Here is a 22,470-nt window from a genome sequence, read left to right as displayed (position 1 = left end):
GCAAATCAATGACCTGAAGCTACTGCTTGGTGTGAGTGGAGTACTTGGGTCACCTGAATCCTGATGAGACTGCTGATGTAATCTCTTTGGAATGTGTTGAAGGACTGAGCTGTAAACACTGGGGAGTTGGAAGCACAATCCTCCACATCTTTTGACCAAGATGGCTTCGTTCACTCCTCTTTCAAACCATCTGTTCTCCCCGTCTATTGTTTCATTGTCATAAAAGTGTGTCCTTAGTTGTTGAGGTTCAAGTGGACTGCTGAATCTTGCCCCACGCCGTTGGGCCTCATGCGTTTATGTAGCCATTGTTTAATTTTTCCGATGTAGCAGTTGAAGACACAGATGTTCCGCTACTGCTAACTGTTTGCTATTCTTGCAAGTAAGTTAGCTTGATATGGGACCTAAATACACATAATTGAATTGTAGCCGTAGCCAAATGCAATGAAAAGCTGGAAACAACATTGCTGCCATCTGCTGGTTGTTTCTGTGATACTGAGGAAATTAAAAGGGGGACAGTCTCTTTAAAGTTTGATACAGCATTATCAGAATCAGAAATACTTTAATAATTCCAGAAGGAAATTACTTCTGAAAAAAATCTATCACAGTGAAACCTTATTTTGGGGAGGAGAACTCAAACTAAAATTTAACTTAAAGGGTATTAAAAATAGTCAGATAAGACAGGGTTGTGAGGAAATGCTGTTTATACTTTGCAATCAATGCCATATGTCAGCACAAGGTCCAAGGTATGAAGCCAACAGCGCGTCGGTTTATGCACGTTTTGAGCAAAACCAATTAAATCTAGGTTAGTCAGTCTCAGCATGAATGTTAAAATCCCACTATAATAACCTTGTCAGTGTTTAACATTAAATCAAATAAGAAGTCTGAGAACTGATCTAAAAACCGAAAAAGAGCCTGGTGGACAATACAAAACAAATAGAGGTTTGATTGCTTTGCAGTTTGGATGAGGGAAACTAAGGGTTAAATGTTCAAAAGAATTGTAGTTATGAATTGGCCTGGGACTAATTAATAAATCAGACTGAAAGATGGTTGCTACTCTTCCTCCTCTTCCTGTAGTTATGGGAATGTGGATTTTTATTAGCTATAATTCAAAATAAGAAAAATGAAAAAAAAAGTAATTAAATACATCATTACACAGAGTGTAATTAATTTGTCAGAGTCTAACTTTCTGAGCTTTACTAAAATAAACCTAATTTTTCTTCGTAATATACAAATGTCCTCAGATGGACCTGTAGTTACTGATGCTTATTTTCCTGTTCTGTAATGTTGCATCATTTAGACAGTCACTCTCTTTTGGGTATTGACAAAAATTGCGACCTTTAGTATAACATACTCTTGTGGTAAAGAATATTTTAAGAATTTGATTTGCACCTAAACATCATATTTACAGCTGTGCTTTAACTGGAGTCCAGCCTAATAATTGTTCTCAGACTGATGGGAACATACAGTGATGTCATGGCACCTCTAAATAAGAACTGACAATGTGTTACTGTCAGACGTTTCTATGAGGTCAAATTTAAATATTTCATAACCTTTGTATGTCCTGATTAGGAAAAAAACAGGAATTAAAAGTGTTTTAAAATAATTTATGTAGCACCGGCAGCCATTACTTCCAGTAGAAGATATTAGAGACTGATGAAAAGGTCAGTGTTGTCAAACAAACAAGGATACATGTTTCATGAAAACAGATTGACCAAGTTCATATTTCACATCTGTAGGGGTGAGGAATAAAGTATGTTCTGAATGCTTCATGACCACAATAACCTTTTGATTAGAAGGTCAAACAGTATAATGCCATCACATGCATCACAGCTAGAAGGTCATCCATGAAAGGATAATCCCAACTGTTGGCTGCATACCATCAAGCCATCATTAACATTTTTAAAAATTGTTCTTTCTACAAGGTCAAAAAGGCCAAATTTGCACAGAATTACTCCTATACAGAATTTGCTAACTTAATCATGAATTTTGCCTTCATCATATAAGATTCAAAAATCTAGACATAAGTGGCTAAATGGTTACTGGTCCTCATACAGGACTTCATCTATAACGACATCATTAGCGTCAACAGGGATTTTTTGACATAGCTGCTCCTTGAAGGCCAGGGCAATGGTGTAAGGCTTTCCTTTAGGGTGTTTGCTGCAGCGTCTTAAATAGGTGTCGTAAAAGCCTTTTCCTCTTCCAAGACGTCCTCCAAAGAGGTCAAAGCCCAGGCCTGGCATCAACATCAGATCGAGACCTCCTATACACACACAGAAAAGAGTGCAATATAAATATATCCTCAAAAACCTGTATAATCTCTCACTTTGGAATTCTGAAATTTTAGACAGACCCTGTGTTATGTGATTCAGTCAAACAGTCTACTTTTATACAAATAGACCCTTGCAACATTAGAGCAGCATATTTTTTATTTATTTATTTTGTAACGTATCCTGTCTGGCTGTGTAGAATTAAATGTACTTGTATAGTGCTTTAACTAGTCTGAAGACCCCAAAGTGCTTCACACTACAGTCAGTCATTCACACACACATTTACACCCTGACGGTGGTGAGCTATGTTAGTAGCCACAGATGCCTTGTGGCAGACTGACAGAATCTCTCATTGCCATACATTGGCGCCAGTGGGCCCTCTGACCACTGCCAGCAGGTAATTCGGTGAAGTGACCCGCCAATTGCAGGACGAACTCCCTAACGTCTGCGCCACTGTTCTTAAATTAAGAATTGCTGTCTTAATGCAAAAGAGTCCAACAGATTTACTTCCACAAGTGGAGCATTACGGCTTTCGCTACAGTGCTGCGCTATATATATATATATATATATATATATATATATATATATATATATATATATATATATATATATACACACACACACACACATACACATACATACATACACACACAAATATACATAAGGGCTGGACAATCTAGAAAAAAAGCTTATCGATAAAAAAATGCATATTGATCGATATCGATCGAATAATTATTGAATATATTTAAAGGTATACTATGCAACCGGGGTTGATTTTCCAGCGAGGCTCCCCCAAGAGGGCGAAAGTAAAAGTGCACTGTCGTCAAGATGCTCAGCTGTTCTGGTTTCTCCGGCAAGCCAGGCGCGGTTGTTTTGAGCTTAGCAGACAGGCGAACGCAACGAAAAGTGGAAAAACGGCAGTACAAACAATGACTAACACAGTGAAGGTATGAACATCAAGCTTCCCGCAGCGCTATCTTGGCGAGGCGGCCGGCCGGCCGCCGCCTCGCCAGTTTTATTATTATTATTTATTTATTTTTTTTTATGTTGGCGAGACGCTACCGCCACCGCCTCGCCAAGCCGCCGCCGCCTCGCCGCAGCCGCCGCGGTAGCGTCTCGCCAAGATAAAAAAAATAAATAAATAATATTATTATTATTATTAATAATAATAATTAATAAAACTCGATATGCTTGCATGTTTATTTGACGTTAACACGCGGTTCTTTGTTTTTGTTTTCGCCCGTGCATATAGTGAATGGCAGGGCAAAAACACGGAGTTCTCGTAAAGCGAGACTTCTGTGTGTGCGGGCCGTAAGCTCCTGCAATTGCAAGTGCGGTATTTCCCCCACAGACCACCAGGGCGGCCGAGAAAACCTTTGTTCGACCTAAAATGACTCATTTAATCATCCAAAACGGTATGGAACACATTAATTAACTGAAAAATGTTGCATAGTATGCCTTTAAAACCATATTTTATGTGCAGCTCTGCCTGGACATTTTATGATATTGCTAAATGATTTAATTTTAATAAAGAACACAAACACAGAATTCCAATTAAATCTTTATTTAACCAACTTTTTTAACCATAACAGAATTTTTTTTAAAGAAAAATAACTTAAGAGACCTGAGTTATGTTATTAAATAATGAGAAAGAATAAACTAAAGTGACCAGTAAAATGACCAAAATAAATATACCAAATAAATAAATAAAATAGCCTATTTAGGTGGGAATAGTAAACTAGTTACTTCTCAGGTTTCATAATTGAGAGGCTGACGCAGGTCTGAGGTCCGAGGTTGTGGCGTGTAAGGAGGACGCAGATTGCAGCTCATTTTGCACTGATTCCATGCACTAGTTGCAAAATTTAGGGAGCGCTGTTAGAGGAAAAACTTGCATCCCGGAACTTTATATCGCGGATCAAGAGTGGCGAGTAATTGTTTGAAGCCAGGTTTTTTAGGCTGCAGACGTATCCGTCACTATTAAGCATGTTACTGCATGCGTGATGTCCTATGCCGCTTGGACGCTTTTTCATTTTATCACAAAGAAGGGAGCCCAGTTTAGCTGCTATACCTGCTTTGTTTTAGAAGAAGTTCCAGAAGATTCCTAAGAAGACGCACATCAGCGCGGGGCTGACACAGCTCGTGCTGCTGCGGGAGTGAGCGGCTTATGTGATGAAACAAGTTAGTTGTGTTACCAGACTTTGTTTTTACCGGTTCCTTGCAAGTTTTACAAATCACTGAGGTTTATTTCTGTCAGGCTGGCGAACTAGTAAAACCCCGTTTTGGGACCGTTTCCTCCGCCGCTACTTGCTGCGACATATTCACGTGCTCTGTGTTGTGCTTTGAGAGGGCGGCGCTTTGTGACGGCGTGCCTGGGTCCGCGATTACGATTGGTCAAGAGGAAGAAGTGACTATAGCATGAACTAATATGATAGGCTGAAAGGAAGAAAGGAAAACTGTCATTCGAACTTTTATCGACCCTAATTTGTTCTATCGCGGCACACGTCTATCGGTCGATATATAGTGTTACTGAATATATATATATATATATATATATATATATATATATATATATATATATATTGTCAAGTCAAATTATACTTGAGATGAGTGCATTTTTAATAAATAAAGATATAACTTGCACTAAAAGAGATTAAATACGGCGGTGTACAATTCACTGACGGCAGTAGCGTCAAGCAACAAAACGGAGACAATCTGCTTAATTGCTGCCTGGTGCGCTCAAAAGCTCATGACGTCACGCACGCGGCGCATCCCTGAAGCACAGGTGTTATATCAGACCCAAGTAAGAGCAGAAGTTCTTGAGACACGGACGAGGATCCTGTTAAAATTAATACCAACGCAGCAAAGTACTTTTGAACGTCTACAACGATTGGAGAGGCAGCCGGTAAGAAGCTAAACTTAAAAATCTGTGCTACAGAGTTGCTACTGCTGCTGCTGAGCCATTCGGGAATGGTGTTTGTTTACGTGTTAGTTTGCAGCAAAATGGATGCGTAGCTCTGTTTAATACGCGTCATTTGCCATGCTTTGATTGTCTTGATGAAATGTGTGTTAGTATGGCCATAGGCTGCGTGTTTCTTAAATATTATTAGAAAGTGTTTGGTCGATTGGTGTAATAAGAGGGTCTGTTTTTTAATTGGGTTAACAGATTTAAAGGATAAATAGGTTAAATGGGGTTTGTGCAATTAAAGTGGCAATATGTGGTTTGTGCTACGTAAGCTTGTATGTGTTTCAGTGTTTGGTGTTATTTATCAAGTAGCATTTTGTATTGAATGGAATATTTAAGGCTGACATTTACATGTACATTTGTAAATATTTATGGATATTTATGTGTTTATGCCATTACTTATGTGTGTATTTTTTTGGTTGTTTAAAGGTTTTTTACCTGTTTGACCACTGCTAAAGAAAAGAAAAGAAAAAGAAGGTGGAAAAGAAACAAACTGAGTGGATTCCAGTTTTATTCTCCATGTAGACGGGTCAAAATCCCTTTCAAGTTGGGGAATCTGCACAACTGAGCTGACAACTTGACAGTAAAAAACCGGTTCCAGGAATTGGAACCCGGATAGCCAGAGAACACAGCTCTGATTGACAACCGAAGACCAGGTAATTAAGAAGTGTGGAAAGGCACCAAGCTTGGACCTGGGGAGAAGTTAGGAGCTTGATTGCTGGTGCATAGAAAGAAAGTACAAGAAAAACTTAAAGCAAAGAAAGTGCACTTACCTTGTTATCCACGAACGACCTGCAGAGATGTCAAAGACCGCTGACAAGCTGAAAAAGGACCGGACTGTGGCAAAGAGAGCATTTTCCCGCATGGCTAACATCCTGCTGAAGACCTATGATAACAAATCAGTATTAGAACTAGAAGATGGATTCGGCAATCTCACACAAGCAGCAGAAAGAGTCTGGGAAGCCAATGATGATTTAGAAGCTAAACTTCTCGAGGATAAAGAGACTGAGGTGGGTGCTGAAGAAGCAGAGTTGTCTGATCAGCAAAAGGCAGACCTAGTAAAGACGGCTGGTAAGTGCGAAGAAACATTGAAGGAAGTCTGACGTCTTCCTTTTAATAAGCCAGAGAGAGGGCAAGCTGGCGCCACAGCGAATCAGAGTCGTTGGAGACCTTGTGCTCTGGGACGGGCCGTTGGGGAAGACCATTGGGGGCACCAATCCGGACCTGTTTGAAGATGTCGTCATGTCAGCCCATGCATCAAGCACTCATTTCGCTAGGTCAATGAGGACAGCTGCCACAAAGGATGAGGAGTTCCTGGCCAGGCCCCCCAGGCGACAACCACCAATTGGTCAGCTCCGCCAAGGCATCCAGGTGTCCATTACTTTGACCACCTGCCACAACTTCCTGGAATGGTGGAGGTGGGACAGTGTTGGCGCTGCTTGCGAACCCAGGTGTGGAGGCTGCCGGTGCGGAAATTGTCAACCAGGAGGTAAAGACATGACTCTTGCTGAGGAGCAGGAACTGGAAGTAGTGAAAGGGGGGCTCACATACGTCACAAGTGACTGCCACAGCAAAGACCCTCACTGGCATGCCAGATATCCTTGGCTCGAAGATCCTGTTTCACTCCCAAACAATAGGGGAGCTGTTGAGGCCACCTTCCTTAGAACAGAAAGGCACCTCGCTAAGGAGCCTAAATGGAAAACTGCCTATGCTGCCCAGGTGCACGACATGGTCTCCAGAGGAGCCGCAATCAAGCAGTCTAAGAACATAATTTCTAGTTGGACCGGACCAGTGTGGTATGTTAGCCATCTCATAGCGTTAAATCCTCACTCCATTACAACCCCAGTGAGGCTGGTCTGGAACAGCAGCCAGAAGTTCAGAGGTGTGAGCCTGAACGATATGCTGATGAAGGGCCCAGATGTCCTCAACTCTATTTGGGCTGTCCTCCTGAGGTTCCAAAGTGGAGTTTTCACCGCCATCGGTGACATAAAAAAGATGTACAATTCAGTCTGGCTTGAGGACCGTGAAGTGCATTTACATAGGTTCCTGCGGCGAGACTCTGAAGATGAGGAGCTAGGAGAGTATGCCATTATAAGGGTTAATATTGGAGACAAGCCAGCAGGATGCATTGCACAGCTTGCTATGCGGGAGACCTCAAATCTGCCTCAGTTTATGCATCTGGAGGAGGAGCGACGTATACTTGAACAAGATAGCTATGTCGATGACCTCCTTACGTCAGACAATGATTTCAGTCACCTGAGAGCCGTGGCTACCAACATAGAGCAAATTCTTAAGGCCGGGGGATTTCAGCTCAAGCCGTGGGTGTTCTCGGGGCAAAGTGGGAGGAAGGAGCCTCAGGGAGAGCCAGATGATCAAGTGAGAGCCAAACGATGGTCCTTCCCAATTAGATGGGTGATGACGACAACAAAGCGCTCGGTTTGGGCTACATCGTTGAAGAAGACAAGCTTCATGTCATGACTGCAATCAACTTTTCAAAAAGGAAAAAGAAGATGCGGCTTGGTCAGAACCTTCGTCAAGAGGAAGTAAGGCCTCAAACACCAAATCCCCTGACAAGAAGGGAGCTGCTCAGTGAAGTAGCTGGACTTTATGATCCTGGTGGCCTCGTCACTCCTGCAAAACAGAAAGGAGCTATCCTGGTACGCAGAGCTTTCCAGGAAGCCAAAAGCAAAAGTTGCCCTACTAAAGATACATGGGACACAGCACTTTCAGAGGGGCTAAGGGAGGATGCAATCGAGCTATTCGAACAATGTGTTCAGCTCTGCAGTGTCAAGTTCTCCAGGGCTCTAACCCCAACATGTCATGCAGGTGAGCCATATGCAGTCACGTTCTCGGATGGGAGCGAGCACGCCTACGGGGCAGTGATGTACCTGAGGTGGAGCATTGACCAAAGGCCTGTTGTTCGATTGGTGGAGTCTAAAGCTAAGTTGACCCCCTTGGATCAGAAGGGTGATGCCGTAAAGTCAGAAGTCTGTGGAGCCGTGTTTGCCTCCCGCCTGAAAAGGTACTTTGAAGCGCACAGCAGAATTAAAGTTGAAAGATGGTTCCACTTTGTTGATAGCCAGACTGTCCTTGGTGCAATCCAGAGGGAGAGTTATGGTTATCAAACCTTCTTTGCAAATCGCATTGGGGAGATCCAGAGCAACTCACAAGTCCAGGGCTGGTGGTGGATTCTTGGGCCACAGAACATTGCAGACCTGATCACGAGAGACGGAGGGCCCGAAGACTTAGATGAGGGCTCTGAGTGGCAGAATGGTCCTAAGTTCTTACACTTCCCTGTGAGTAAATGGCCTATCAAATCTGCAAAGGAAATTGCTGCTGCTGCAAGGGAGAGCATCAAGAAGCTGCAGAAGAAAGCTTTTGTGGCTGTGTTGACAAGGTCCCAGACTGTAAAGCAAGCAGCACCTCAAGATCAGGGCCAGACTCAAGCTGGACGTAGGCTTGCAGTTCAGAGTCTTGTCGACGTCACACGATTCAGCGACTTATCCAAACTTGTGAAGGTCATTGCCTGGGTCTGGAGAGCAGCAAGAAAGTTTCTTGGACCAAGCCGAACCCTTAGTAGACCAAAGTGGGAGGCGGTCCTTTCGAGTGGCATAATCACGGTCAAAGAAAGGAAGGACGCACTGAGTGACCTTTTTCTTGCGGCACAAGAGGGCGCCAAATTCCCCAGCACGACAACTGATAGACTTGTCGTCTATAGAGCACAGGAAACTGGACCTCTCGTCTGCGGGGGCAGGGTGCAGAGCTTTGAGGGAGCCCAGGCTGCCGTCCCTCTTTTGCCTGGTGACTCATGGGTGGCCACACTGCTAGCTCGAGAGTCTCATAGTAAGGGTCAAGATGGAGCAGCTGGGACATTGCTCAAGATGAGAAGAAGGCCTGGGTCATCAGAGGAAGGAGGGTTGCACAAAAGGTTGTGGATGCGTGTCTTCATTGTAGAAAGGCAAAGGCAAGAAGGTGTCGGCAAGTCATGGCTGACCTGCCACCTGAGAGGACTGAACCTGCTGCACCCTTTGAGTTCACAACTGTGGACCTCTTCGGACCATATCAGGTCAAGGATGACGTTAAAAGAAGAGTGGAGATGAAGGTGTGGGGCGTAGTCTTCTGTTGTATGGCTAGCAGAGCCATCCACACTGAATTGGCCAATGCAGTCTCCACAGATGCCTTTTTGATGGCCTACCAAAGGTTTTCAGCGATCCGGGGGCACCCGAGAAAACTTTGGTCAGACCCTGGCACCAATTTTATTGGTGCGAAGCCAGTCTTGGCAGATTTGCACAGATTCCTGAATAGCCAGAATAGAGTTGCTCTGGAAGAAACTGCTGCAAGGAATGGGAGTGTATGGGAGTGGAAGATCCATCCAGCAGATTTTCCACACAGAAACGGTGCTGCAGAGGCTGCTGTGCGCATTGTGAAGAAGGCGCTTAAGAGTCTGGGGAAGGGGTCCACACTAAGGTACAGTGAGTTTCATACAGCTTTTTATTTGGCAGCCAACCTGGCAAATGAACGGCCGATTGATGCCAGGATGCAGAGCCAGGAGGACTGTATTCAGTATGTGTCACCTAATTCTCTGCTGCTAGGAAGAGCCTCCCAATGTGGCGATGTCAAGGTCTTTGATTTTACCAGTTACCCTTATAGGAGACTTCAAGAAATGCAGTCAGAAGTCAACAAGTTCCGGAAGAGCTGGAGCCAGCTTACCGGTCCCAACCTCTTTGTAAGGAGTAAGTGGCACACCAGTGAGAGCAATGTGGCTGTCGGGGACATTGTCTGGCTGTGCGACCAAAATGCGATGCGGGGCCAGTTCAAGCTCGGCAGAGTTGTCAGCACCAATCCAGACAGTAAGGGAGTTGTGCGGGATGTTAACGTGAGGGTTGTCCCAAGCTACTGTGTCCCAGTGGTGAGAGCTGTGGGAGCAAGAAAGTCAAAGGCTGATTGGCAAAGAGAGGAAACTAGAGCAACAGTCCTTCGCAGGGATGTCCGGCGGCTTGTCGTCCTGTTGGCTGCCGAGGAGCAAGGGGGCCATGGGGTTTGACTTTGGAGTAGCGACCTTCCCAGTGTGTTCACAGGAAAGCTCGAGTGGGAGGTGTCAAGTCAAATTACACTTGAGATGAGTGCATTTTTAATAAATAAATAAAGATATAACTTGCACTAAAAGAGATTAAATACTGGGGTGTACAATTCACTGACGGCAGTAGTGTCAAGCAACAAAACGGAGACAATCTGCTTAATTGCTGCCTGGTGCGCTCAAGAGCTCATGACGTCACGCACGCGGTACATCCCTGAAGCACAGGTGTTATATCAGACCCAGGTAAGAGCAGAAGTTCTTGAGACACGGACGAGGATCCTGTTAAAATTAATACCAACGCAGCAAAGTACTTTTGAACGTCTACAACGATTGGAGAGGCAGCCGGTAAGAAGCTAAACTTAAAAATCTGTGCTACAGAGTTGCTACTGCTGCCGCTGAGCCATTCGGGAATGGTGTTTGTTTACGTGTTAGTGTGCAGCAAAATGGATGCGTAGCTCTGTTCAATACGCGTCGTTTGCCATGCTTTGATTGTCTTGATGAAATGTGTGTTAGTATGGCCATAGGCTGCGTGTTTCTTAAATATTATTAGAAAGTGTTTGGTCGATTGGTGTAATAAGAGGGTCTGTTTTTTAATTGGGTTAACAGATTTAAAGGATAAATAGGTTAAATGGGGTTTGTGCAATTAAAGTGGCAATATGTGGTTTGTGCTACGTAAGCTTGTATGTGTTTCAGTGTTTGGTGTTATTTATCAAGTAGCATTTTGTATTGAATGGAATATTTAAGGCCAGACCTCTCAACTTTTATCAAAATTTAAGAGTGAGATTATGCTAATTTGGGAGGCGTGGCTTGTTTGGGGGCGGGGCTAACCGGACCCTGGTGGAAGAGCCGGTGGAGTCAACTCCATCTCATTTTTATCCCACCAGACAATGAAGTAGACATGTATTACTTTTGTTAAAAAGAGAAAGAGACGTATTAATACTTTATTGTTCAGTTAATGGATTAAAACATAAAAAAATACACAATTGTTCAAATAATACTGAATAAAATTAAGTAGTTTTAAGTTATTGACCGAATTATTACACTGTTACACATTCATCTATGGGTTTTTTATCATTGTAAATCTATAACCTGATTGGTGAATCAGGCTGAGTTTCATCAAGCCTTTATGGTCAACATTTTCCCCTCAGCAGCAACACTGAAGCACACAGAGGTTCACGTTGCGTCTTTACGCACGATCCAGCTGCTGATGTCTCCCTCCTTTCAGCTCAATGCACTTCTAGACTGTTACAGTTTATAACATTCTCATCACCTTTGACAGCGACAGGTTTCTCAGTCAGTCGTCGCGCTGACCAGACAAATCTCTATTTCTCTCGTCAGTGCGCTCTGGGCGGTGAGGTGGGCGGATTTTCCCCCGTTGTTGCGCTGCGTGCCACGGATAAACAGTGGGGGAAATGCATGACTAAAGGCTGTAAAGGGCTCCTATAAAGGGAACAGGGGTACTGACAGATCTGAGAAGAAGCCCCTGATGTTACAAGTTCTTTAAAATGACCCTTAAAAATGCGCACCTGCATTAAAGCGCAAGGCAGCACGCCCACCGAAGCGCCACTGATTCTATGTTGTTAAAAATAAAATAGCATGAAACACAGCTAGTAACTCTCCTATTGACTTTAACTGGCACACGTTGCTACCGATGTGAGGACATTAAACGCAGTGATTCACGTTTTGAATGGTGAACGGTGATAAAAGCACCTGCTACGAGGGAAAGGAGGGGGGGAGAGGAGCAAGCGCTGAGGCACAGAAATATGGTGCATGTAGTTAAAAAATGCAGAATTAATAAAAACTAAACCTATAAACAGACCAAGTGGCGTTTTAAACTGCATCTGGTTAGCAGAACTGTTTTCTGATCCAGCGTGCAGCCATGACTGGTTCTGAATGAACCGGTCATCTGGCAGCAGCTCTCCCCCGCCCCCTCCTGTGTACGCGTTACAGGACCTTACTGGCTTACTTTCACCACTGTTAAGACTAAAATTATTTATAACTCTGATCACTCTTCCTGCTGCTCTGTTAACACGAACTGCAGCAGGAATTATTGATGGCCACAAGCTGTGAAAGAAGCCGAAACAGCTCAGCAGAAGGCGGAGTTTTGTCGTCCGCAGCCCAGACGGGCTTTGTGATTTTTATGCGTGAGAAATGCCATGTTTGCGTGTAAAATGCCATATGTTGCGTGTGAGCGTGTGAAGTTAGTGAAATGTGTGTGTCACACGGTCAATGCGTGAGAGTTGAGAGCCCTGTTTAAGGCTGACATTTACATGTATATTTGTAAATATTTATGGATATTTATGTGTTTATGCCATTACTTATGTGTGTATTTATTTATTTTTTTTGGTTGTTTAAAGGTTTTTTACCTGTTTGACCACTGCTAAAGAAAATAAAAGAAAAAGAAGGTGGAAAAGAAACAAACTGAGTGGATTCCAGTTTTATTCTCCATGTAGACGGGTTAAAATCCCTTTCAAGTATATGGCGGGTTACATCAAAACAAAATGTAACCCGCCATATAAGTTTTTGGACTGATGGGGACTGATGACATCCAAGTACCCAAATCTTAATTTTAGCAATAACATGATATTGTCTTTCTTCACCATACATGAGCACTTTCTCACCTGAAGATAATGCTTCTTCCCTGCTTTTGCAATCCTCTGTTGGCTGACGGATGTTCCAGGATGTCAGAGGCAATGTCTCCAAGTCCTGCAGACTGCTGAGCTTCAGCATGTCCATATGGGAGTTGTTGCTCTGATACCTGGGTATGAAGCAGCTTTTGCCCCTTTTGAACATGTCTTTGATGATTTCCTCAGTACACACTTCATCATCCATACTGAGAAACACAGCAATTCGCTCAGAAGAGATATACTTAGGATGTTTGAACAGCTGGAAAAAAGTGAGCACAAAGATATCAGCAGCAGGACAGATAATAGCTCTAAAATTGATAGAATTATTCTTACTATTTGCTACATATTTTATGTTATTTACTATGTTCATTTAATTTATCATATATATTTACTCTTCACTACTAAGACGTTTTAAGGTTTTAGATCTCTCTCTTATCGTTGCAGAAGGCCTGCAGAAAGCAGAGAAATATGTTGTGACTATAATAAGTGTTTTTATGAACTCTATTCAGCCATCTGGACTGCTTACACATAACTGTACTGTGTGAACTGCTTGGTTTTATCTCGAAGGTCACAGTTGTTTTGCTTATCCCTACCCCTTAGCTTGACATTGAAACCAGGGATTCATTTTACTAATAAATAGAGAGGAGGCGACGGATTTGCTTCAGATCGAATTTGGAGATCTGTATTAAGCATCTCCGTTCGGTCTCCTTGCAAGACTTTGCTGTCTCTCCTTCTTGTGTTGTTTATGAATGTTTTAGGTGTTTGAACCTGACAGAAATCAATCAAGATCCCAGTTCAATGTGTTGGAGGTGACAGTGTCAATCACATTTTCACATCTGAGTCAAAGAAATATGCCGAGATGTCGATTTTCATAGGAAAAAAGCTACTCACATCGTTGTAAAATAAACTGGAATTACTGCAAATAATTTCCCTCTCACTATCTATTCAAACATTGAACATTATTTCAGGTGGTGAAATGTGATTAAATCAGCCATCTGTGTTGTGCTAAACGTTGTGCCAATAAGTCTGACTGTTAGTGCACCTATAGTGATCCTGCTGAAAGCTGCGTTGTCCCAGAGAAAATTGCCCTCCCCAATATGGCAGCGTATCACCAGATCCATGCGGGTGTTCGGCAGTGACTAAAACACACTGTTCCCTAACTGAAGTAATGCCTAAAGTCAGTGAACAGCTGGGTGGAAGTGTGTCTCAGTCCCTCTCACCTTGTCTGAAAGCAGTCGTGACTGTCGCTGCTTCTCTGCAGCGCTCAGCGCAACGACGCGTCGCTTCAGCTCCTTCCTCAAGGCTCCTTTAGAGGCTCTCAGCGCAGCCATCCTCTTATCAGGTACATGGGCTCACATAAATCCTCGTTTTTTATTCACTTCAGGGGCTGTTTTCGAGATCTACTTGCTCGATGTGACTTTCAGTAGGTTAAATATTAACAGGGACATGATGAACACCTGACAGGACAAGAGTTCAACATCATGACGTCCATCCTGCGGTCAAATGAGCTGAGCCAACGTTCTTCTTCTTCTTCTTGATTTTTTTATTGGCGGTTGGCAAAAAACGTTTAGGTGAGCATTACCGCCACCGACTGGTATGGAGTGTGGACCGCATGACAAAAAAAAAAAACAACAAAAAAACCCTAAATCCTATTGTACAACCTACTCTGTTTCAAAAACTCAAATATGACCGGGTATCCTCTGCTTCCTGATTCCTTTTGCAATAAATCAACAATATCAAGTTTAATTTTCATGTTACTAAGTTTACTTGTCAACCTGTTTCTCTGAATCCAATATTTATTACAATTCAAAATGACATGTTCCACAGTCTCATCTTCCCCACAGTCACATTTCCCTGTCTGATGTTTCCCTCAAAAATAATGATCTATTCAATCCAGTGTGTCCCATTCTAAGCCGTGAAATAATTATCTCTTCTCTCCTCTTCCTTTCTGTTATTCTCATTTGTCCAATTCTCTTTTGTATTTTATAAAACCACCTTCCTTTCTTTTCTTCATCCCATAACTTTTGCCACCTCTCTTTTGCTTTTTGTTTAATTATACCCTTTATTTCTGTTATACCAAAACTAGCATTAATATCTACCCTTACCTTATTTGTACTCTCCTTAGCCATTCTGTCTGCCATTTAATTTCCTTTAATCTCGTTATGTGCCGGAACCCAAACAAAATTTACTACTAGCCCCATCATATTTATTCTGTAAAGTGTTTGTTGTATTTCAATTAATATATCTGGTCTACTGTCTGACTGATTATTTTGCAAACTGACTAATGATGAACTAGAATCTGAGCAAATGATAGATTTTAATGGTATTACCTCTTCCACCCATTGAAGAACTGCTAAAAGCAAAGCTAGCATTTCTCCGGTATACACTGAAACTCCATCACTAATCCCTTAATATGAAACTGTGGTATGATAAATACTATCCCTACCCTATTAGCTGTGTTTTTTGAGGCATCTGTATATATTTGTATATAATTATAATATTTATTTAAGTGTTCTTTTCCTTCTTTTCTAATAATGAAAGATCAACTTTAGCATCAGGAAGTATCCAAGGTGGTATTGCTGTTAACGGAGCTGTCTGACATATATCTAACTGATTTAAATTAATTTCATTAACTTTATTTTTTATTACCCATCCAAAGCTCTTTAATTGTTTATTTTCCTTTTCCCATCCAGGTTTAAGCAACTCTAATGTTGGATGATCCTTCCTTTGCCCCTGTAAATTTAACCAGTAGTTTAATGATAGTTGATCCCTTCTAACCTTAAGAGGCATTTCTCCCATTTCAACTTGTAATGCTGCTGTTGAAGATGTTTTAAAATCTCCAGTACATATTCTTAAAACCTGATGTTGAATAATATTTAACTTATGGAGGTTTGTATCTGCTGCTGAATTATAGACTATACATCCATAGTCAAGTACTGACCTGATTAACCCAGTATAAATTGCTTTTAATGATTTTCTATAAGTTCCCCACTTGGAACTTGACATTAGTCGATACTGCTGGTGATCTAGTTCCTGTTTTATTAAGATCAACATGATTTAAACCTGTTGCTGGTTGTGTGTCTTCTGAAGATACAGAAGAACAGCCCCTAGAGGGCGGTCTTACTCCAGGTTCCTGGGCGTGCTGCTTTCGTCATCTGAAAAATGGGACGAGCGGTAGGCGGGGAGGAAGGCCTGTTAACAGACTGAGACGAGTTCTCGCGAGCAGCTCGAGCGAGAAAAGGTTCACAAGACTTCAAAGGAGTGAGAGATATGGGTGGTGCATTAAATGACATATGCGGGTGTTGAGTATTATCTAAACTTATATCGCCCCTTGGAGTATATACCGGGAGCGTTTCTACCACTAATTCTCTGCCTCTTACATCCAGAACTGGATACAATCCAGAAGAAGTAGTGTTTAAATTGTATGGTGGAGGAGATTGTGCTGTCCCAGATAACAAAATGTATTTGGCCCGAATTCGGTCCAGATTCATCATAACATCTGGACCAAATCCGTACAACGGATCTGGGCCGGTGTCTTTTAGCACAACGGGCCAATACCGTTACGGATCCGTTTTACTGATGAGGGCCAGCTACGGTTCGGATCCATACCAGATGATTTGTCTGTATTATCTGATCTGCTCCGGATTTGGGCCAAATGTGCCTCTAATCTTCTGATACTGCACCAGAATTGTACCGAATAAGGAGTCTTAGGCTATGTTCACACTGCCTTACCTTATTAATTTCATTAAACCCCCTAAATGTTTCATATTATTAGAAGACATACCTTTCAAAAACGATTAGTGTTCTTCAAATCTAATGATTTTTTAGAAAGAACAGAGCAACAGACAAGTAAAATTAAAAGAATAAAAACAGTTTAGCATTTTAAAAGTATCTATTTAAAAAAAAAGAACAAACAGATTTTTTTTAAATAAGTGATTTATTATGAGAATATATCATTTGACCATGTTTATTTAAATAACTGACACAATATGACTATAAATGTCAATATGTATAAATGTAAAAATAACATTAAAGTGATTGTTTTTTTTTTCACACAACAAACAAATCTTAATAGCCTAAACACCAGATCACTCACACAAGATCTATGAATATTTGAAAAAATTGTTTTAGTGTAAATATCAACCATTTCTCAATAGTCCTGAAATTTAACAAAACAGTCCAAACAAACAAACACAAAATAACAACCATCAAATTCAATGGAAACTTGAAGTGTTCTTATACCAGAGTAGCTTCATTTCCAACCAAGAACTTTAAGTTGAAGCTTTGGAGTTCTTTGTCACCACCTCCACGGTCACAAGGTTGAACCAGCGGATAGCAAAACTGTTTAGTTCAGTATCTGCTGCACTTGCTGATGAGGGATTCTTCTTTATAGCTCCTAGAAAGACAAAATATACATTTAAGTATACTAAACATTCAAAAGTTAAGACTCTTTATCAAGAGGGCTACTAAAATATGGAACACTATAAATAAGCACAAAAACAAGGTAAAAAGACTAATTTGTCATAACTACATTCAGACAATCTCATAAGTCACAGCCACCTGTATTCAAAGTGGCGATTGTTGGAGGTTGGAATCACAGATACATGTACATGTAAAATAGTGGGTAATTCCCATGTATTGGTCCGTATTTTGCTGCTGGAACCATAATTTGAGCTGATTATTTACTGAACAATATGGGTGATTTAAAACATCTAAACTTTACCTCCGCTTAACGATTCCATGGTTTATAAGTTAGACAGACTCTTTTCATCGGAAAAATTAAGAAGCTTATGTGATATGGAAGTTGTTTGTCATCTGAAGTCTTTATTCCGTTTAGTTTATATGCATAAAGAAACCTTTAAAAACATCTTACATCATTTTCAACTGTCAAAGGCACTTTTACAGAGCTAAAACAAATATTTTCTTAACATGTTTTGACCTACGTTGGCTTACCTTTATGAAGAATGAACTTGGTAAATGATTTAATTTCAAAATCACCAGCTGCAGTAGCTCCTTTCTCCGTCGTCTTTCTCTGGTGAATTCCAGCGAAAAAATTGCGACTCACTCCGTACCCCCGGGTCCAGACCATCAGTAATCTGACGGTGATTCGCGCTCTCTGATTTGGGGGCGGACAGTAAAACAGACGTGACTGTTATGCGGATCTGCCAGTCTGAAAGCGGATCTGGCGCTGTGTCGCCTGCTATCTGGGGTATCTTTTGTTTCAAACAAATGTTTAATTCCCTGCCAAATTACCAACAGTTTTTCCCATGATTTAACTTCTTTGTCTGCCTTTTCCTGATCATGCTTCCCAAAATGCAACAACCCAACAGATTTTTGTCTTTGAACACAATCATTAAGGTGTTTCTTACTTTTAGCATATTTTTTCACCAGATACTTGCCCAGGGGTTCGCTGTGTTCCAGACGTTTCTCTTCTGACGGCTCCAAGCACTTTCTGTCTCCACGCCGACTGGGTCTTTTTATCTAACTTTTCATGCGTTTCAACAAAACCCATCAGCGCCTTTACTTGTTCACCCAAGGACTTCCAAGAGGCAGATCACCATGGGTCGTCCTGAAACTCCTGGTCAAAAGCTCCCGCTATGATCCGGGCTATTGTAACCGGCTATACACAGCTTCCTGAGTCAGTACTTTTCCACCGCAAAAAGTACACGTGCAAAGCTATTCACAGCCACACATACACATGCGTAACCACCCGTTCACACACACAAGAGACTTCGAAGCCGTGCACACACAGAGAGACAGACTCACACCGGAGCTTTTGATCATTCACACCATGGATCCCATTTAAACCAAAATAAAATTGTTGTCTCCTTTCAATACCCTTCCACTCGACGAAACGTTCTATTTTTAATAACTCCGCGTCTGATCGTCGTACATCAGAAATCCTGTTCTGATGTTAGAGAGTAATTCCATTGTTCTCCTGGGGCCCCTTTTTTAATCTCTTATCTTCTTTTACAGAAATCCTCAACTCAGCTGAGAAACGTGGATTTTTACAACCAAACGATAGCAGGAGAGACAAAGGATACACCTGCACATGGGATTTATGCCTGCAGCCTCTTTGGACATTATTGGACTATATTTGGATATTTCGACATCCCAGCGCAGTGAAAAGACCGTCACAACACCACAACTTTCAAGACAAACAATTAGCCTACAAAAGGTATGTGTTTGTGTGGCTAATATGTTTGTGGTGTTTGTGTTTCCCACTGGGCCAAGGCCTGATCCAAGATGAAACATCATCATCAAGCAGTTCTACCCAACTTATGTCAATGATTGTGAAACCAACTCTGCACTTCTTTGGATTTGGATATCATGCTCTGTTTTTGACAAGCTGGCAAAAATGCCAAATAACCACCACCAAAGCTAAACATCATGCAAGCAGGAAGAATGGATGGTTATGGATACTTCTGCTTCTTCTACTCTTGAGCGGGGACATACAACTAAATCCAGGTCCCACAAATAATATCAACAAAAGTAATGTTGCAGAAATATGTGTTGAAAAGTTGCAACAGCCCCAAATTGTGGAAACATCATGTACTGCAGTAGCGTGGACACCCACTGGCTTACTACCAGATGACTTCTCAATGAAGTTGAAGATGAACACATTCTCTGATGTAAATCCTGACATTGAGAAAACTGTAACTATCAATTCTGGTGCTGCAAATTGCCAAGGAAATCCAGAAAAACTTACAAGTGCTCATTGTGCAGCAAATAAACAAAAAGAGCTGAAATATTTTCAAACTGTAAACCATGCAAAAGTAATCTGGGATTCTGCAACAAAACCAAAAGGAATTTTTGGGGGGCATCTTAACATTCGAAGCCTACTATCAAAACTAAATGAAGTTCACCATTTACTGAGCAATTCAAACATTGACTTTTTGGCACTGAGTGAAACTTGGCTAAATATTAATGTTCCTACAAGCATGATTGATGTTCCTGGATACACATGCTATAGGAAGGATCGTACAAATGGGAAAGGGGGAGGTGTTTTGATTTATATCAAAGATGGTTTAAATTGTTCTGTCACTGTACTGGATACTTTAGGAATTGAATGCCTTGTTTTAAAAGTTTTACTGTCACCTACAATGAAATTTAACTTACTAGTTGTATATAATCCACCATCTCATGGTGCATCTTTTTATCAAGACTTTGATGAAATGTTAAAACAAATTAATATTAAATGTGAAACAATTTTAATCGGAGATATGAACTTAAATTGGATGGAGAAAAACAAAAGGGATAAATTAAAAGCTGTGTTATCAAAACATAAACTTGTCCAAATTCTTGAAAAACCAACTAGGATCACCAAAACTAGTCAAACTCTGATAGACTTAATAATCACAAATAAACCAGAACGAATCATCAAAACATATAACCTTGTGACAGGTCTATCAGATCATAATATGACACTGTTGGTCAGGAAATTAACAAAGAAACGACTAGAGGGAGTTTTCACAGTTCCTAATGCAACAAAAAGTCAAATGTCTATTCCAAAAAACAAACTACCCTTATTTGAAAATGAACTGAAAAATATGTATTGGGATAATGTGATACAAACAGAAAGTGTAAATAAATGCTGTGATCAGTTAACTGAGACTCTAACAAATATTACTCAAAGATTTAGTTGTGTGATAAAAAACAATAGAAAACAAACTGGTCTACCTTGGGTAAACCATGCTATTATTCAACTTATGAAAAAGCGAGATCTTGCTCTGAAAATTTCACTAAAAACTAAATTGCAAACAGACACACTTGTCTTTAAAGGACTACGAAATAAAGTTGTTAATGAAATCAGAAAGTCAAGGTCCACATATTTTATGCAATTGTTTGCTGAATCAAGTGGAAATAGCTCAGAAATATGGAAGCAGATTAACAAGTTGACCAATCGCAAGTGCAATTTAAGAAAATGTGTAACAAAGCTCAATATAAATGGAATGGTTTGCAATGACTCTGCCAAAATTGCAAATGAATTCAATTCATATTTTATTAATTCAGTAGAGCAACTTGCTGGAAATTTCAATCCAATTTTACCTCCAAAAAATGTTGCTGAAGATTCAGCCTCACCTTTTCACATCAAAGAGGTTGACCAAAGTGAAATAAGGACAATTATCAATCAATTAAATTCATCCAAAGCAAAAGATATATTTGGTTTAGATACATTTTTAATCAAAAAGTATAGTGCAGATCTAGTAAAACCAATATCTCATCTAGTGAACTTGTCAATTAAAAAATGTGAATTTCCACAAGGTTTTAAGACAGCTGTTGTGACTCCAATTTTTAAGTCTGGATCAGCTGATGCGGTCTGTAATTATCGACCCATTGCAATTCTACCTGTCATCTCTAAGGTGCTAGAGAAGCTAGTTGCTGAACAATTAATGGCCTATTTAGAGGAGAAAAGAATACTTAACTCCAAACAATTTGGATTTAGACCAAGGTATTCCACGGAAATGGCTGTATGCCATTTTATGGAATACATAAAAAGTAGTTTGGATGGAGGAAAATGTGTTGGGGCAGTATTTCTAGATTTTACAAAAGCGTTCGATACTGTAAATCATACAGTTCTGCTCAGGAAACTGGAACAACTACATATTTCGAAACAAACCCTAAGTTGGTTTAAATCTTATCTTGAGCAACGACATCAGTGCGTTAAAATTAATGGCGTCAAATCTGGGATCCAAAAATGTAATGTGGGTGTACCACAGGGGTCCATTTTGGGCCCATTACTTTTCTGTTTGTACATAAATGATATTCCAAACATCTGCAAAGATGCCAACTGTCAAATGTATGCAGATGATACAATAATTTATGTGACAGCAGACACACCTGAAAAGGCCTCTGATCTTTTAAACAGACAGTTGTGCATCTTATCAGAGTGGCTCCAAAATAACTGCTTAACTCTGAATTACACCAAGACTGTCTCCATGTGCTTCTCCCTTAAGAAAGTTACAAACAATGAACTCAAAATAATTATTAATCAACATGAAATAAAGCCGGCTGGTGAATTTAAGTATCTGGGGGTAGTTGTAGATTCAAAATTGAAATTTGATGCCCATATTAAGAAAATGACGAAAACTATAAAGACAAATATAAATTGCTTTCGAATGATTCGACCATGTGTATCAAATCAAGCTGCACAAGTATATTTACATGCAATGATTTTATCCCATATGTCTTATTGTTCCATCGTTTGGGCCCAGGCCACAAAGTCTGTTTTAAAACCTTTACTCTCACTTTACAAACAAGCACTAAAAATATTCGATCAAAAACCGGTAAAGTGGCATCACTGCAAAATTATTAAAAAATACAACATGATGACATTTGACAATTTTATAAATTTCTAATTTTTAAAAGCTATTTTTAAATGCCTTAATGGTCTTGCCCCTGAAGTAATCTGTAAATTTGTTCTAAAGTATGCAAATGAAGGAATCAGGACAAGAGCTGGAGCTAGTGGGAACTGCAGGATTAAAAGATGTCGGACATCTATGGGTCAGTCCGCCTTCTCAGTGAAAGCATCACATT

The 22,470-nt window shown here is 40.8% G+C and overlaps 1 protein-coding gene across 1 annotated transcript; it reads right to left on the bottom strand.

Moving 5' to 3' along the window:
* Positions 1 to 1,588: 1,588 nt before the first annotated feature.
* Positions 1,589 to 14,434, bottom strand: mthfs (5,10-methenyltetrahydrofolate synthetase (5-formyltetrahydrofolate cyclo-ligase)). Its single transcript, XM_012856957.3, has 3 exons — positions 14,154 to 14,434; positions 12,928 to 13,192; positions 1,589 to 2,260 (listed from the first exon to the last, which is right to left on the bottom strand). The coding sequence occupies exons 1-3, from the start codon at positions 14,262 to 14,264 to the stop codon at positions 2,037 to 2,039; spliced, it is 600 nt and encodes a 199-aa protein (XP_012712411.1). The 5' UTR covers positions 14,265 to 14,434; the 3' UTR covers positions 1,589 to 2,036.
* Positions 14,435 to 22,470: the final 8,036 nt, after the last annotated feature.

Source organism: Fundulus heteroclitus, unplaced genomic scaffold (genome assembly GCF_011125445.2).
Source record: "Fundulus heteroclitus isolate FHET01 unplaced genomic scaffold, MU-UCD_Fhet_4.1 scaffold_57, whole genome shotgun sequence".
NCBI lineage: Eukaryota > Metazoa > Chordata > Actinopteri > Cyprinodontiformes > Fundulidae > Fundulus > Fundulus heteroclitus.
Note: the sequence above shows the minus strand (reverse complement) of the source record. Positions and strands in the feature narration are given on the sequence as shown.

Bases quoted from the DNA above. Each gene is read 5' to 3' on its own strand.
- mthfs (XM_012856957.3), bottom strand. From the start codon at position 14,264: ATGGCTGCGCTGAGAGCCTCTAAAGGAGCCTTGAGGAAGGAGCTGAAG. The intron at 13,193-14,153 runs GTGAGAGGGACT...ACTTTTTTCCAG, and splicing joins CACGACTGCTTTCAGACAAG to CTGTTCAAACATCCTAAGTA. The intron at 2,261-12,927 runs GTGAGAAAGTGC...GTGTGTGTATAG, and splicing joins GGAAGAAGCATTATCTTCAG to GAGGTCTCGATCTGATGTTG.